Source organism: Haliotis asinina, chromosome 14 (assembly GCF_037392515.1).
Source record: "Haliotis asinina isolate JCU_RB_2024 chromosome 14, JCU_Hal_asi_v2, whole genome shotgun sequence".
NCBI lineage: Eukaryota > Metazoa > Mollusca > Gastropoda > Lepetellida > Haliotidae > Haliotis > Haliotis asinina.
In genome coordinates, this window is record NC_090293.1 from 55,531,184 (window position 1) to 55,546,598 (window position 15,415).

The following is a 15,415-nucleotide window of genomic DNA, read 5'->3' on the forward strand; positions in this document are numbered from 1 at the left end:
GCCCTTGCAAGACTTTATTTCTTCAGCTTTACATCTTCTATATTCACTCCTTAAGCAACAAGGGCTGAGGCAGTGGAGGATTCACTGGAAGAAAACAAGAAACATTAATTTGTGGATGACCACAGACCTGGGCAATGTTTCTAGATTTGTCAGGTAAAGTTAATGTTACAGATATGTTACTTGTTGTGCTAGTTTACATGCTGTAATAGTTTTAATAAACTTGGGTTACGATGTCCGGCAGTTGATTACTGGATATACTGCAATGACTTGTTAGGGGATTCATGTTCTACCTATACACTATATCGACTCCTTGCTAGAAGCTTCATGCAATACCGATATGCTCTGTATACTGATATGCTACATCGACTCCTTGCTAGAAGCTTCATGCAATACCGACATGCTCTGTATACTGATATGCTACATCGACTCCTTGCTAGAAGCTTCATGCAATACCGATATGCTCTGTATACTGATATGCTACATCGACTCCTTGCTAGAAGCTTCATGCAATACCGACATGCTCTGTATACCGATATGCTACATCGACTCCTTGCTAGAAGCTTCATGCAATACCGACATGCTCTGTATACTGATATGCTACATTGTCTCACGGTTAAGGCCTTCATGCTATACTGATATGCTACATCAACTCATGTCTAACGGATTCATGCAATACCGATATGCTACATTGTCTCATGGGTAGGGGCTTCATGCAATACCGATATGCTACATTGTCTCATGGGTAGGGGCTTCATGCAATACCGATATGCTCTGTATACTGATATGCTACATCGACTCATTGCTAGAAGCTTCATGCAATACCGATATGCTCTGTATACTGACATGCTACATCGACTCATTGCTAGAAGCTTCATGCAATACCGACATGCGCTGTATACTGATATGCTACATTGTCTCACGGTTAAGGCCTTCATGCTATACTGATATGCTACATTGTCTCACGGTTAAGGCCTTCATGCTATACTGATATGCTACATCAACTCATGTCTAACGGATTCATGCAATACCGATATGCTACATTGTCTCATGGGTAGGGGCTTCATGCAATACCGATATGCTACATTGTCTCATGGGTAGGGGCTTCATGCAATACCGATATGCTACATTGTCTCATGGGTAGGGGCTTCATGCAATACCGATATGCTACATTGTCTCATGGGTAGGGGCTTCATGCAATACCGATATGCTACATTGTCTCATGGGTAGGGGCTTCATGCAATACTGATATGCTACATTGTCTCCTAGTCAGTTGAGTCATGCAATACCGATACGCTACAGTGTCTCATTGTTAGGGGCTTCATGCAATACTGATATACTGCACAGACATTACTGATATACTGCACAGACATTACTGATATACTGCAGAGACATTACTGATATACTGCAGAGACATTACTGATATACTGCACAGACATTACTGATATACTGCACAGACGCAAATATTGTGATGTTAATCCAAGGAATGTTTAACAAATCCCAATTCACTGCCACATAAGGAGCTACTTACTACTTCCAGTTTGGAGGAAGGACCTTCTTAGACTTGTAGTATCGTGCCAGTCGATGGATACGACTCTCAATCAAGATCAGACGGAACTTGGCATCGCGGTCCTGAAAGTAAATTCAGATAATGGAAGACTCAGTCTAGGGTAGCTGACTGGGTCAGAAAAAATGCCACTGACACCCCTGATAGGGGTCTGGATAATGTGATTTACCCTGTTCAATACTAGTGAACCAGAAGCTAAGACACCCATGTTCCCCGACACTGATGTGACTGATGATGCCTACATTTGTCAATGTCAGCTTGAAAAACAGAATTACTGCTATGTGCAACTTAAATGATGTACTCATACTAATAATACAGATCAAAGTTATTTTCTGAACATTGTTTTCAATATTAACCTCAGTGTTTCCGTTTACCGGTAATTACCAGTATTTTACTGATAAAATATGCCCTGTACTGGTAATCTCAAATGCTGTCAGTTCAGTGTACCGGCCAAAATCATATGCAGTTAGCTGGTTATCAAACTAGCGGTGGTAATCATACATCAAAACGCATTAAGTAATAAAATCATCTGACTTTTTGGCCTTGTCACCACAGTGAAATATGATAATGGAAATCCCTCTGATCAATATACAGAAGTCACCAAAGTAACCATGACATGCCAATGTTCCAGGACTCTGATTGGCTGACAAAGCTATTCACAAAGATACAAGTGGTTACAACTGCCCTTCAAAGCACATGTCAAATGGCAACTCAAAAGCAGATGACACTGTCATCCTTTTCGGTAGGGGTCTTTTCGGAAAGTTCTTTCACAGAAACGTAAGGTTAACGAAAGTGAGGAGGCAACTGGTGACATAAGCCATAACAATGATGGCAAAAACGATTCAACCTGTCACAGTGATTAAAAAAAAGTCCGCTTGTTTCGTACCAAAAACTATCTGACAGGGAGACGTCAAATGTTTAGCAAAATATGTGAAGCAGCTGGTAAATTGAATGGATTTACTCATGGCTGCATTAATTTATAAAAACTGGCTTTGAAAGACAGCTGTGACAGTAATAGTCATGATGAGGCGGTTTATTCTATCAGGTTCAAGTTATAGTGCAGTACCATTGAAATTGTACACAGTACTCTGTACCAGTGGTCTGAAAACTTAGTGGAAACACTGCTTAAATATGGTTATAAACATGTAAACTTGCACATTCCAAATGTCAAGATTTGGCACAGAGGAAGTGACCTACTTGGGTTTGTTGGACTCAGTAGATGAGTGTAATGAATAATACTGTGATACAAGTCAACCAATGACTGGACAGCAATGTAGACTGTCCTGGAGTATGAAAGTTTTCAGACATAAACAAAGGGTTCAGGTGTAAACGTTATTCTGGAAGCACTTCATACTTAAACATGGAACACTGTGAATGCATACTGAAAGGCTGTGATCTGGGACAAAGTTTAGAGGCACATTTTTGTACATTTTACATAGTGTCCAGACATGCAAATCTTTTTAATGCATACATTGTTTTGATGTGACCATGGTCAGTCCAGTATATCAGCCTGTAATGTCTAGGGACTTGCAACATTTTATCAGGGATGCAGTGTTGAAGAAGTTATGGCACCAGGGTACTTGATGAGGTTGGGAGGGACAATGTGAACAAGTGTTTGCAACTAGCATTGCAATGCCCACCACCACTAAACAAGAATGAATGAAACTTATTTACTAGTTTTTACCTTTTGGTCACATAAAAGATCAAAATTTGTGAGATGTTATATCTAGCCATATCTTGTAAGATATTTCTGAAATACAGCAGATCACATCCACTATAAATATTACAGTGCGTTAGGGCTGTGATTGGTCCAAAATTTCTACCAATGTACCCCACCCACTATTAGCCCCAGGGATAGGGTCATGGGGTAACTAATGGGGTTAGGGCATGAATTAGGACCAAGGGTAGCTGATAGGGTTAGGGCGTGAATTAGACCAAGGGTAGCTGATGGGGCCAGGGTGTGAATATGGGTCAAGGACAGCCAATGGGATTAAGATGTGATTTGAATTAGAACCAAGTACAGCTGATCAGGATGGTCAGGTCAGCATGTGAATAAAAACCAAAGGCAGGTGAAGCGGCTAGGTTGTGATCACGGACACCTGATGGGGCTAGGATGCAAATAAAGCCCAAGAATAAATGAAGGGGTAGGTTGTGAATTAGGATCAAGGATACCTGATGGGGCTAGGGTGCAAATAAATACCAAGGATAAGTGAAGGGGTAGGTTGTGAATTAGGTGAGTGAGTGAGTGAGTTTGGTTTTACGCTGCTTTTAGCAATATTCCAGCGATATCACGGCAGGAGACACCAGAAATGGGCCTCACACATTGTACCCATGTAGGGAATCGAACCCAGGTCTTCGGCGTGACGAGGTAACGCTTTAACCAATAGGCTACCCCACTGCCCAAGTGAATTAGGATCAAGGATGGCTGATGGGCCAAGACGTGGGGTTATGGCCTAAGTAAGCTTTTGCTTTTCAGAACTATTGTCATGATTTCAGGTATAGACAAACCTGTAAACAAGATAATTTACCCCTAGAAATGTACATGAATTCTGCAGCGCTCACACAGGCACACCTCACATTTCATTGTAGAGATACTCCCTTCTGATTAGTTAAAATTTCATTCATGGGAGATAACTGTGCACTGTTGTGAAAACACTGATGTCAAAATGAGTAGTTTTAATGACGGGGTCTCACTCATAACAATGCTAGTAAATGATCCATGTATGTGAACAAGCGAGTTTAGCTTTATGAATCAGACAATCAAATGATCAACAGGATGAGCATTGATCTGTCCAAATGGCAACAAATGACATGTGTCAACAGTGTCAGGGAGCCTGACCACCTAATCCTCTCAACTGCCCCTGTCATCTTTTATGGCGTACATAGGTTGATGAAGGCCTGTTCTATTCTGGACCTTCATGGGTCTCATAAGAACTGGATTGCAATATGGATGAAGAGCCAAATAAATCCTTAATATTTAAAGAGGGAAATGCTTACCGTGCAAGAACTTGCACACCATATGCCCCACAGTCAGGTGGTTGCCATGTGGCATTGCTACTGATACACCCATATGCAGATGTGTCTGCAATATGGTATGTATCAGCCCAGTGGTTGGCAGGAGACAACTGTAGCGATATATCCGCATGTAGCTGTTTCTAGAATACGGTCTATATCAGCCTGGTGTTTGCCAGGAGACACTTCCACCAATATATCCGTATGTAGCTGTTTCTAGAATACGGTATGTATCAGCCCGATGGTTGGCAGGAGACACTTCTACCGATATATCCGTATGTAGGTGTTTCTAGAATACGGTATATATCAGCCTGGTGGTTGCCAGGAGACCCACCTTCCTATTCCTCTCAAGATGTTTGCGGATGTTTACAGCTTTCTTGATCAAGTGGTACAGGTCTTCTGGGATGTCAGGGGCAAGACCCTTGGCCTTCAGGATACGTAGGATCTTGTTACCAGTTACAAATCGAACCTGAGCTACACCATGCGAGTCTCGGAGGATAACACCTGCAACAGACATTGATTAGTAAGTGGTGACTGACAACATCTTGGAACCTTACTTCTGGGGGATAACACCCAGGAATCATGGGGGTTACCCTGGTACGATTGTCATGTCAGATAACTCCACTGTACCATTTGACTGGAGATAACATTTGCAGTATCAAGAAAAGGTATCTCAGAATTTATGTTAATTCTCCTACGGGAGCACAAACTGAAGGTCTCAACTGACAAACAGTATCTACGACAGAATCAGGCTAAAATAATCTCGAGTTCTAAGGTGTTAATTTTTTTCTTCTTTGGTCAGGGCAGGGCAGGGCAGGACTTTTATGGTTTTTTTTGTTAAAATCTCACACAGAGACCACTTTTATAAAGACACAGTTCCCACTGGCATGGCAGACGTTCCCTGACTTTTTCCTGATAAGTAAAGGTTTTCCCCTGACCCATTTATGTGAAAAACTGGTCCCTTCCTCCCCTTCAGTAAGTCCTAAACACTTTTCAGATATTTCCTTCACATGCCCTTTAAGGTATTTCCTTCACACATATCATATATACCTACAATTCTTGTTATTTTATTAGATTAACCATAAAATAGACACTTCTGACAAAGAATCTTTTCCTTGATTCTCCTGCCACAATGTAACAGAACACAATGAAATGTATATTCTAAGTCAATGTCAATAATATATTATCTGAAAACTTTGTACTATATATTAAAAGGCTTTTGACAAAGAGCATAAATGTCAAAGTAATGATTTCATTCAAAGCTAGGAATACATTTCTTCATTATGACAAAAAATGTAATTATCAAAGGCTTATTTAGAAAAAAAATATGCAAATATTATATATTCACCACAGCCATGACAGCTAGATCATCAACACTATAAAACCACTATAAACTTGATAAATTTTAACCACAAATATACATATCAAATTGTTGATAGGTTAATGAATGAACCCTAAGCCCTTATGCTTCATTGGAGAATATGTCCATTCTGTGACAGAGCTGTAGAAGTTCAAATTCATTCTGCTTTAGTTTGCCCACATTAAGCTGATTAATGAAAATGATATATCCAAGATTATCTGCTGAACTGAGTCTAGGATTATGCCTCACTCAGCAATATACTAGCAATAAAATTATGGCAGATTTTCTGTTGAAATATCCTTTTTTGCCTTGATCTTTCTATCCTCTAAAAATGAAATTGTAAAATATAATCTAGAGCTTTATGTATAAGATGCTGTTATTCTTAGAAGCAAAGTCTTATTTCACTGCAACTTATTTTGAAAAACGTCTGTTGCATGTGCTGTATATATACTTGTATTGCTTGTATATGGGCCAGAGACCTCAAGTACAATAAACAATTTTTACTTCCACAACTACCATAACTGATTAGCAACATTCCGAGTCATATTTTTCTATGACCATAACACTAAATTTACCCTGACTTTTCAAAACATATGAAAATACAGACTCTCAGATATAACCTAAAACTCCTTGACTTTCTCTCTGATCTGTGGGAGCCTGAAAGAGCCAATGCAGGCAGGTGGATTTGTGGATCTGCCTTGTCAGTGTCTGCGAGACACTTACCAATCTGTGAAGGGGTCAGGCCCTTCTTGGCTAGCTTGTAGATCTGTTCCTGAACATCCTCTGATGTCAGCTTGAGCCACTGAAATTACAAGATATATATTCAGGTGAACAATGTACCTAGAACATTATTTGCACATTAATAGGTTCTCTTTGACTACATAGACAGTGTGATTGCACAAGGGACTACAACAGAGTGCAAAACAGTTTCCATATCTTGCAATGCCAGTCAGGCTAGCTATGCCTGAAAGTTACCAGCCCACAAAATAATTCATTAGCCTGAAACATAAATGTAGGAACTATGCAAAATATTACAACAAATAGATGAGAATAAGATTTCATCATTAACCTGCTAATATGAACATTTTTATAAGGACATTATCTTGCATGATTTTAAAGTGTACAATAACTTAAGTTGCACATAATCACCACATGAAAAATCAGAAGTGAGAGATTTACTGGCCTGAAAGGATTTTTGCTAGTCACTAGCTAGCAGGCCAGTGGCTATTTAGTCACCTTTCAGGGCAAGTATGGGTTGCTGAAGACCTATACTACCCCATAACTTCATGGGTCAAATTCAATGATGACTTAGGACTGAGTGAGTTTAGTTTTACGCCGCTCTCAGCAATGTTCCAGCCATATGGCGGTGGTCTGTAAATAATCGAGTCTGGACCAGACAATCCAGTGATCAACAACATAAGCATCGATCTGTGCAATTGGGAACCGATGACATGTGTCAACCAAGTCAGCGAGCCTGACCACCCGATCCCGTTAGTCGCCTCTTACGGCAAGCTGAGTCGCCTTTTATGGCAAGCATGGGTTGCTGAAGGCCTATTCTACCCCAGGACCTTCACGGGTCGATGACTTAGGAAGAGGTGGTAGAGATTATGACAGGTAATAGACCAAATCAACCCTATGAGAAACACCACTATTGCAAACAAAATTGTTTGTGTTCGATTATAAGCTAACATGATCAACTGCTTGGTCATTTTGTCATTGCTGTCAATCTTTGATGTCAATTAATCAGACCACAACCACAGGCTAGCGACCAGTTATTGTTGTTTGACAGTTACCACCAACACCTGGCTGTAGTGCTTGAGCAGACAGCTTGACTTGTACTTCCATAGTATTTCATACATTGACGCATCACATAAGCTATAGGCGTTGAGAGTTAAAAATCACAAAATATTTTTACACTGTAGACATTACAAATATGAATCCCCTCGGAAGTCTAGACCCAAACACGTCAAGGGGATGTCACATGACTATCAGAGAGCTGATATGAAATTTCATAAATGATGAGAATTGAATGAAAATCCCCCAAGCTGTGTTGTTGATCTATGACAGTTTAAGTGCAGATTTTAATTTGTCTAAACATACCAATAATGCAAACACTCAATCACTAAACTCTAAAGTTACCTATATTTCCATCTCCATTTTATGGAATTGACGGATACCATGTATCCCTAACCCTAACCCTGGACTTGATACCATTTATCCCTAACCTCAACATTCACTATGATGGCAAGTTCTGTTTTAATGTATTTTTTGGTTTAGTTTTAATGAATGGGCTTCAAGCAAATCCACCATCAATTTACAAACATATCTTTTTTGCCACCATTTTAGATAAACTTCAGAACAATAGAACATGAAAACAGAAGGTTGCTTCTGTTGCAATGGTTGTGTATGACTATGACCAAAAGCTTAGAATAAGACACACTTAACTATGACCTAAACACGATTAGGTTGATTTTTCATCCTACACTGCAGTAAAAGATATATTCACTTTGGTCATAGTCAAAATTGTCCAAAGTCACGTGGACAGCTAGAGTTAACTTGATCACCAGTAGGCATTTAGAACACTTCTGCTCCAAAACATTGTATCATCAAATAAAGGATACAATGATCAAAATTTTAGACACATAATTCTAACATTTAGGGACAACCCCCAAAATGGACACTAACAGAAGTCGCACTGGCCGACCTTGTTAGGCTGCTGACTGTGTGTACTTGCGATTAGCTGAATGACACCGAGTGCGGGTTCTAATCCTGAATTGGACTCAACACAAAAATGTACTAAAATTTGTACTTTACTAAGAAATTATAATCCAAAATATAACATGTTACATCAGCAGGGGCAGATAACTAATACCAAATTGGTTCATTATCTTCACTGTGCTGCATGTGCACTGACGGAAATAACAGTCACAACAACGACTGATTTAGTGACAGTAATTCATATTCCCAATTGATTAATCGCTATGGATTCCTAAACAATTGCAATGCATCGATAGTTCGATCTATCGTTACACCCCTAGAAGGGAGATGGGAAACGTAACAAGAATCATAAAAAAATGACATATCCCCCGGCCCCAACAAATTTGAAAGCACAAACCATCTATCAATTACTTGATGTTTTCTTGGATTAAATTTGAACAGTTTCCATGTAAGTCTTGAAAAATATAAATCCATATATTTATAAAAAACAAAAGCCACCACTTCAAGATTGGTCTCATATATCGGCCAAGACCTGTTGAAAGATATGAAATGGTTTTCGAGTTGTGCTCTGGAAACAAAGCCTTTCCCTCCAATTTGAGACTGAGTCAGAACTGTTTCAATGGAAATCAGGAAAAATAACAACAGTCATCAGATGATGACATATCTCCCCGGCCCCCACATGTCTGAAAGGACAAATCTCACAGTTACTCATTGTCTTTTCAGACTGAGTTTGAATTGTTTCCATGGAATTCATGAAAATTATAAATGCCATATATCTGTAATCAGCAAAGTCACAATTTCAAGATCTGTCTCATATATCTGCCAAGATCTGTTGAATGATATGAAATGGTTTTTGAGTTGTGCTCTGGGAACGAAGCCCATCCCTCCATTCTGAGACTAAGTCTAAAACGTTTCCATGGAAACTGAGAAAATAATACATCACAAGATCCTGTACATAGCTACAGGCACCACTATAGGTTCAGATTGACAAATCTACCAAGTTTTGCAGAAAAATATTGAACGGTTTTTGAGTTCTGCTCAGGAAACAAAATGATCAAGACAGACAAGGCGGCGACTATATCCCCCCCCGCATGACATGCCGGGGGCATAAAAATGCATATATCTGGGTGCTCGCCAAAACTACATGGAGGGCTTTCACAGAGGCACTACGTAGACAAAGGGCTTTCACAGAGGCACTACGTAGACAAAGGGCTTTCTCATTCTCAACACTACGTAGACAAAGGGCTTTCTCATTCTCAACACTACGTAGTGGGCTTTCAAAAGGAACTACGTAGACAGAACGGCAACACAGAGAGCTCTCCCAACTGACTACATACAGCTTTCTCGAGACTACATAGAGGGATGACATAGGCAGAGGTCACTCTGAAAGGACCTGGAGCAGACACCACAGGCCTAGGACTGTTGCTCTAGGAACTACCCGACATTCAGGCAGACAGATGGTGGAGGGACTACATCCAGGTATACACAAATATTTTCTAAAACACCTCTTGATGCTTATTTTGCTTGATGTCATACAAATCATGTAAGAATGCCAAGGAACACTTACAGTTGGCACAGAACGTCTGTATGGCAAAGCCGACTGGGAAATACCTTTTCTGAAACAGGAATTGATACAAACATACATCATACTGGAGACAAATATGTGTACAGTTTCAACTACCTCTCCGACTTGCATAGTGGGAAAAATCTGATGAGAGATTAGTGCAAAAATGAGCGATGTGATTCTTTCAAAGTCCAAAGCGACTTATTTGGAACAGACCATGGCTTTATGCAAATTATGTGATATTGTATTACAAAGGGCACTTTTGATATGCCCAACTGGGGTTAAAAAATCCCATCTTTCAACGCTCGGAACAAGACAGTTTTCATTTCGGTCAATCAAATAATGGTATATTACTTAACAAAGAGGCCCGCCCATACACCCATCCATTCTTACAAAGAATGATGAATATTCCCACCTTCCCTGGTGCAATACTAGTATTCCAACACTGAAATAGGTTCACTGATTGTTATTTTGATACTTGTTCCAGTTTATTTAATGAATATTTAGGGTGAATTATACATGCCAGTTTTGGCTTTTGATAAGGTTGGGAGGTACGGGCGGAACTTTTACTATTACTTGTCCATGGGTTACTAGATAATTTCCACTTATACTTTCAAATACTTAGTATTAAAGTAAACTTCATTTCATTTCATTTCTGCTCAAAATGTATCTATCAAATTTTGCAATGATAATAAAGTAGGGTTATCGTTCTTGGCTATTTATCCCTTTTTATTTAAATAGGGCAGTGAACATTACTGGCTAGCGATCAGTTATAGCCGAGTACCAATTATCGCCAACACCTGGCTGTAGCGCTTGCGCAAACAGTTTTACTTGTACATCCGTAGTATTTCACACACTGACACATTAAAAAAAAATGTTGGTTACAAGAGTTAAAATTAGTGTGAGTATTTCACATTGTAGTTGTTACAAATATGAATCCTTTGGATGACAAGACCCAAACATGTCGGGGTATGTCGCATGACTATTAGTGTGTTGACATGAAATTTCATAAATGAGAATTGAATGAAAATGATCCTGGTGGTATTGTGAATCCATGACTTGACAATTCAGTCCACAAAAAGAGCAGATTTTAAATTTGTCTGAACATTCCCATAATGCCAACAGTCAATCACTTGACTCTGAATGGACCCAAATTTCCATCTCCGTTATATGGACTCAACACCTTAATCTTTACGTTTTCCCCCCCGAGACAACAAACATTGCCAAAATTGCAAACAACTACACCAAATGCCAAGTTTGATAAGTTCAACCCCGCGGTGATATCTCCATATTCCCAACAGCTTATATCAGCATCCGTCAACATTCACAATGAGTGTGAGTTTTGTTTTTTTTAAACTTCTTTTTTTTGTTAAAAAACAAATTCCAATTATGAAATTTCTTCAATGAGTCAAGGTTTGAACCACAATTGGTTTATTACCAAGTTTATGTCAAATTAGGTGAATTACACAAAAACTTCAGAAATGGCGATAATTGGTCTTGTTAGTTGTATGGAAAGCACAATCTACACTACCGCGCTTCCTGTTGACCGCATTTCAGAGAAACACGATAGACAACTGTAAACAAGCAGAAAACATCTGTGAATAGCTGATTTATCATCAAGATAAATTTTATTTGATTCTGTTAAGAAATAATGGAGCATTAAAAACGCTTAAGAATGGCGATAACTGGTCGCTAGCTAGTAACATTAAAAGGGCACTGATGCGGAGCAATTTCCGTGGACTGGTGTAAACTTTTGTTATTGTTTTTCTCCCGTGAGTACCCGGATGATATCCCAGAATTCGTGACTGGTTCGAGACCTCTGCTGCGCAGTCCGTGAGCGCAATTGATAGTTTAATTATAGACAGATCAACTGAGGTGAAGTCATTTTTACTTCATTACAAATGTATTATGAAAACAAATGAAACACTTTGAAGGTTAATCATCTGCCAGTGGTAGAAATGGTAAAAAACTATTAGGACGGAAAAATAACGAAGCCAATGTACCTCTCTATATTTTGTCTCATAACCCTAGTTTAGTCTATTGTCATACTTGTATGATTCTGAAAATTGATAAAAGAACACACGATCTGCTTATACTCATAGTAAATTTCTAACATAACAGCAACATTTATACATTGTATAGAATGCCAATGTGGATCCTATTTCACACACATACGCGATCTAGTGTGTTTTTTCTGTCATACAGATTCTGCTGAATGCTACAACAAATAGATTAAAACAAAATGCAAATAATGAATGTAAATCAGACTAATTTTATGGCAACGATGTCAGGCTACTACCTTGTTCAGGAATGTATCCATCAATATCCACGTAAAAGAAATCGTATTCCATTCATCTGCAGCTGGTAAATAATCCTGCTCTGTGTCGCGTGTCTTACAACTGTCTCATTTGCGAAAAAGTAACACATCGTTTCACGTCTTTCGTTGGTGAAAACCAGATAAACCTCTCATTGGTCTCCCAAGATAGCACACCTGGCAACTAATTGTATGATGTCCACTATTCTAAGTAATCTAGTTAACCAATAATGAGCAATCAATCAATCAACGCAAGGGTGGTTAATTCTTTGAAGGGAGGATATTGTTTTTGCACTTCCACTTTACGACAGGGTGTAGTCATCTACACACACTGCCTTTTGACAAATCCGCTAGAAGATAAAAGTAATTAATCAATCAGTGTGTTATCGGTTAATCCTTTGATCGATGTTTGTTTTTGTAACTCAGCTGATAAACCCTCTTGCATCACTTACTTGCACATATTACATAACATACAATACATTTGCCATTACAGACCTTAATTTATAATGTTGAGTATTTACTCCAGACAGGAGAAATGCCAAATGGGAACCTTTGTTGAGTAACCGAAGTGGTGTTACTACTAATTATACCTGTTGAAGATGTAATCTCTGTGTCGCATGCAGCCTGAAAACACTTATGAGCCGAAACTGTTTTGAGGATACCAAGAGAATTTCATTGCATAAGGAATACACACGGGCATTTGCTGTGTACTTGGGTAAATAGGTGAAATAAGGGTTTTTTACGTAAGAAAATTTTCAGATTTCTCTACCAAAGGCAAAGTCATCGTTTTTTGTTTACGAATTCAAATAAATCAACTGTGTGTTTTTATTATCATAGATAATAAACCATTGTAGCTACCGTAGCTACCAAAATGTACGTATGATATTTGCTATCACTGCTGAACCAACACTCAAAACTACCTAAATATAAAGCTTTGCAATCTTCCGCACTGAAACAAATGGCTACGTGCCTGTAGACATCATATTTTCATGTAACATGATTAAATATTGAGGTTAAAAACACTGAAATAGGATCAAATTGGATCAGTAACTATACCATCCAAACATCCGAAAAGAACTACACAGCTGGGATATTTGGTTACAATCAGACAAGGAATACCATGGATATTTTTAAACAAATGGCATATGATGGGCATCCGGCCTCCCAACTGTTTCGCTGAAGAAATTCTGCTAATATGGACAGGAGCCCAGTTCCTTTGTCCGTCACGGTCGAAGGAGCGGGCGCTGACCAATTTGCGGTTTGGTTTCATAATTAGACCGTTGGCGAGAAGCATTATTCGCTCCGCATCAGTGCCCCTTTAAATACCATGTTGATTTATTCCTTCATAATTACATCATGATGTCATAAAATAGGGAAAGTGTTAAATTAGACAGGGCAAGTTAATTACTCAGATATCTACATTCACCTTCCCTATGACAAGTGGCTTTTAGTAAAAATGGACCCCTTGGCACAAAATATGACGCAGCTTCATTTGAATACACAGCAACCGACGTAAAATAAGTAAGTAACTTGAATACTGAAAGTATGAAGGATGTAGCTACTATGGGTTAATAATTGCGTGGATAAATGTGAAAGGAGAATAAAGATCAACCCCAATGAAAAAGCATGCCTTTAACTTACATATGATTTCTAAACAATGGGAAAATATAATGAGAGTCTGGGGCTTAGCACATGGAGCTTGATCCGTTGAGAACACGTGGTTGGAAGTAACCTGAAGTAATATCTTTATTTCAAACGTCTCATATAAACTAGCATATGAACTAATTTGTCCCAACAGGATACCGTTAACGATATGCTTAATCTAGACACACGTGTTGTGGAAACTGATCATGAAAACCACAAGTTCAGTGAAAATATGTTCCCATACCCTGGATTGTGCATACGACCCATGATGGCGGAATTGAGAAAGAGACCAATCAAGCAGTGCACACGTGCGCCCTCTATCGTCCAAGGGACATAATGCACGAAACTCGACACTTCCTCTCGAGCGGCGTTTCAAGCCGAAATGGTTTGCCTCGTTATGAACATAGACAACTATGTACCAACCCTTCGAAACAAAACAGTAAAGCATAAAGTGTCATTAGTCGTAAAATTACTGTCCAAATTAGGTATTAGTGTTAAAGTTAACGTTTAATTAGTGTTGCTTACATCATACATTACAGTCTGCATAACTTTTCGAACTAACATCTATGTAATGTCACAAATGAATGTCTCCTTGGGCCGTCAGTGATGGGAAGAAATGCGACTTGAGCACTCAGGTGTCCAGCCCAGTTAATTGGGCCTGTTGCGAAGGCTTTTGGCACCGCGACAAATTGAAAAAAGTGGGAAAAGACTATCAGGTGCGTAAAAAGTGGGTCTAAAGGTATGATTCTCGCTAATGGCGCGAGATAGAGGTCCGGGGCTCAAATCCCGGACGAGCCCAACCTCTTGATGATCCAAGACGACTATTTTCCTTTCATTTTATTAGTTCCAAAGATCGAGAGGTTGAAATAAGAGAGTGATCAAGGGCTGGGCTCGTATCTGAGGCTCGTTGGTCTAGGGGTATGATTCTCGCTTTGGGTGCGAGAGGTCCCGGGTTGAAATCCCGGACGAGCCCAACCTTTTGATAATCCAAGACGACTATTTTCCTTTCATTTTATTAGTTCCAAAGATCGAGAGGTTGAAATAAGAGAGTGATCAAGGGCTGGGCTCGTATCTGAGGCTCGTTGGTCTAGGGGTATGATTCTCGCTTTGGGTGCGAGAGGTCCCGGGTTCGAATCCCGGACGAGCCCTGTATCTTTTGGTAAATAGAACTGACAATTTTGATTGTCTTCCACATCATTAACAATGAGGCATGTGTCAGAATGATTGGATAATGAGCTT

At 39.3% G+C, this 15,415-nt stretch overlaps 1 protein-coding gene and 1 non-coding gene across 2 annotated transcripts; one reads left to right on the forward strand and one right to left on the reverse strand.

Moving 5' to 3' along the window:
- LOC137261314 (small ribosomal subunit protein uS15) lies at positions 1 to 14,519 on the reverse strand. Its single transcript, XM_067799048.1, has 6 exons — positions 14,421 to 14,519; positions 10,222 to 10,270; positions 6,660 to 6,738; positions 4,911 to 5,080; positions 1,529 to 1,629; positions 1 to 84 (listed from the first exon to the last, which is right to left on the reverse strand). The coding sequence occupies exons 1-6, from the start codon at positions 14,441 to 14,443 to the stop codon at positions 51 to 53; spliced, it is 456 nt and encodes a 151-aa protein (XP_067655149.1). The 5' UTR covers positions 14,444 to 14,519; the 3' UTR covers positions 1 to 50.
- A 733-nt stretch (positions 14,520 to 15,252) lies between these two features.
- On the forward strand, positions 15,253 to 15,324 carry Trnap-ugg (transfer RNA proline (anticodon UGG)). Its single transcript has one exon. It is a non-coding gene; the product is annotated as a tRNA-Pro (tRNA).
- Positions 15,325 to 15,415: the final 91 nt, after the last annotated feature.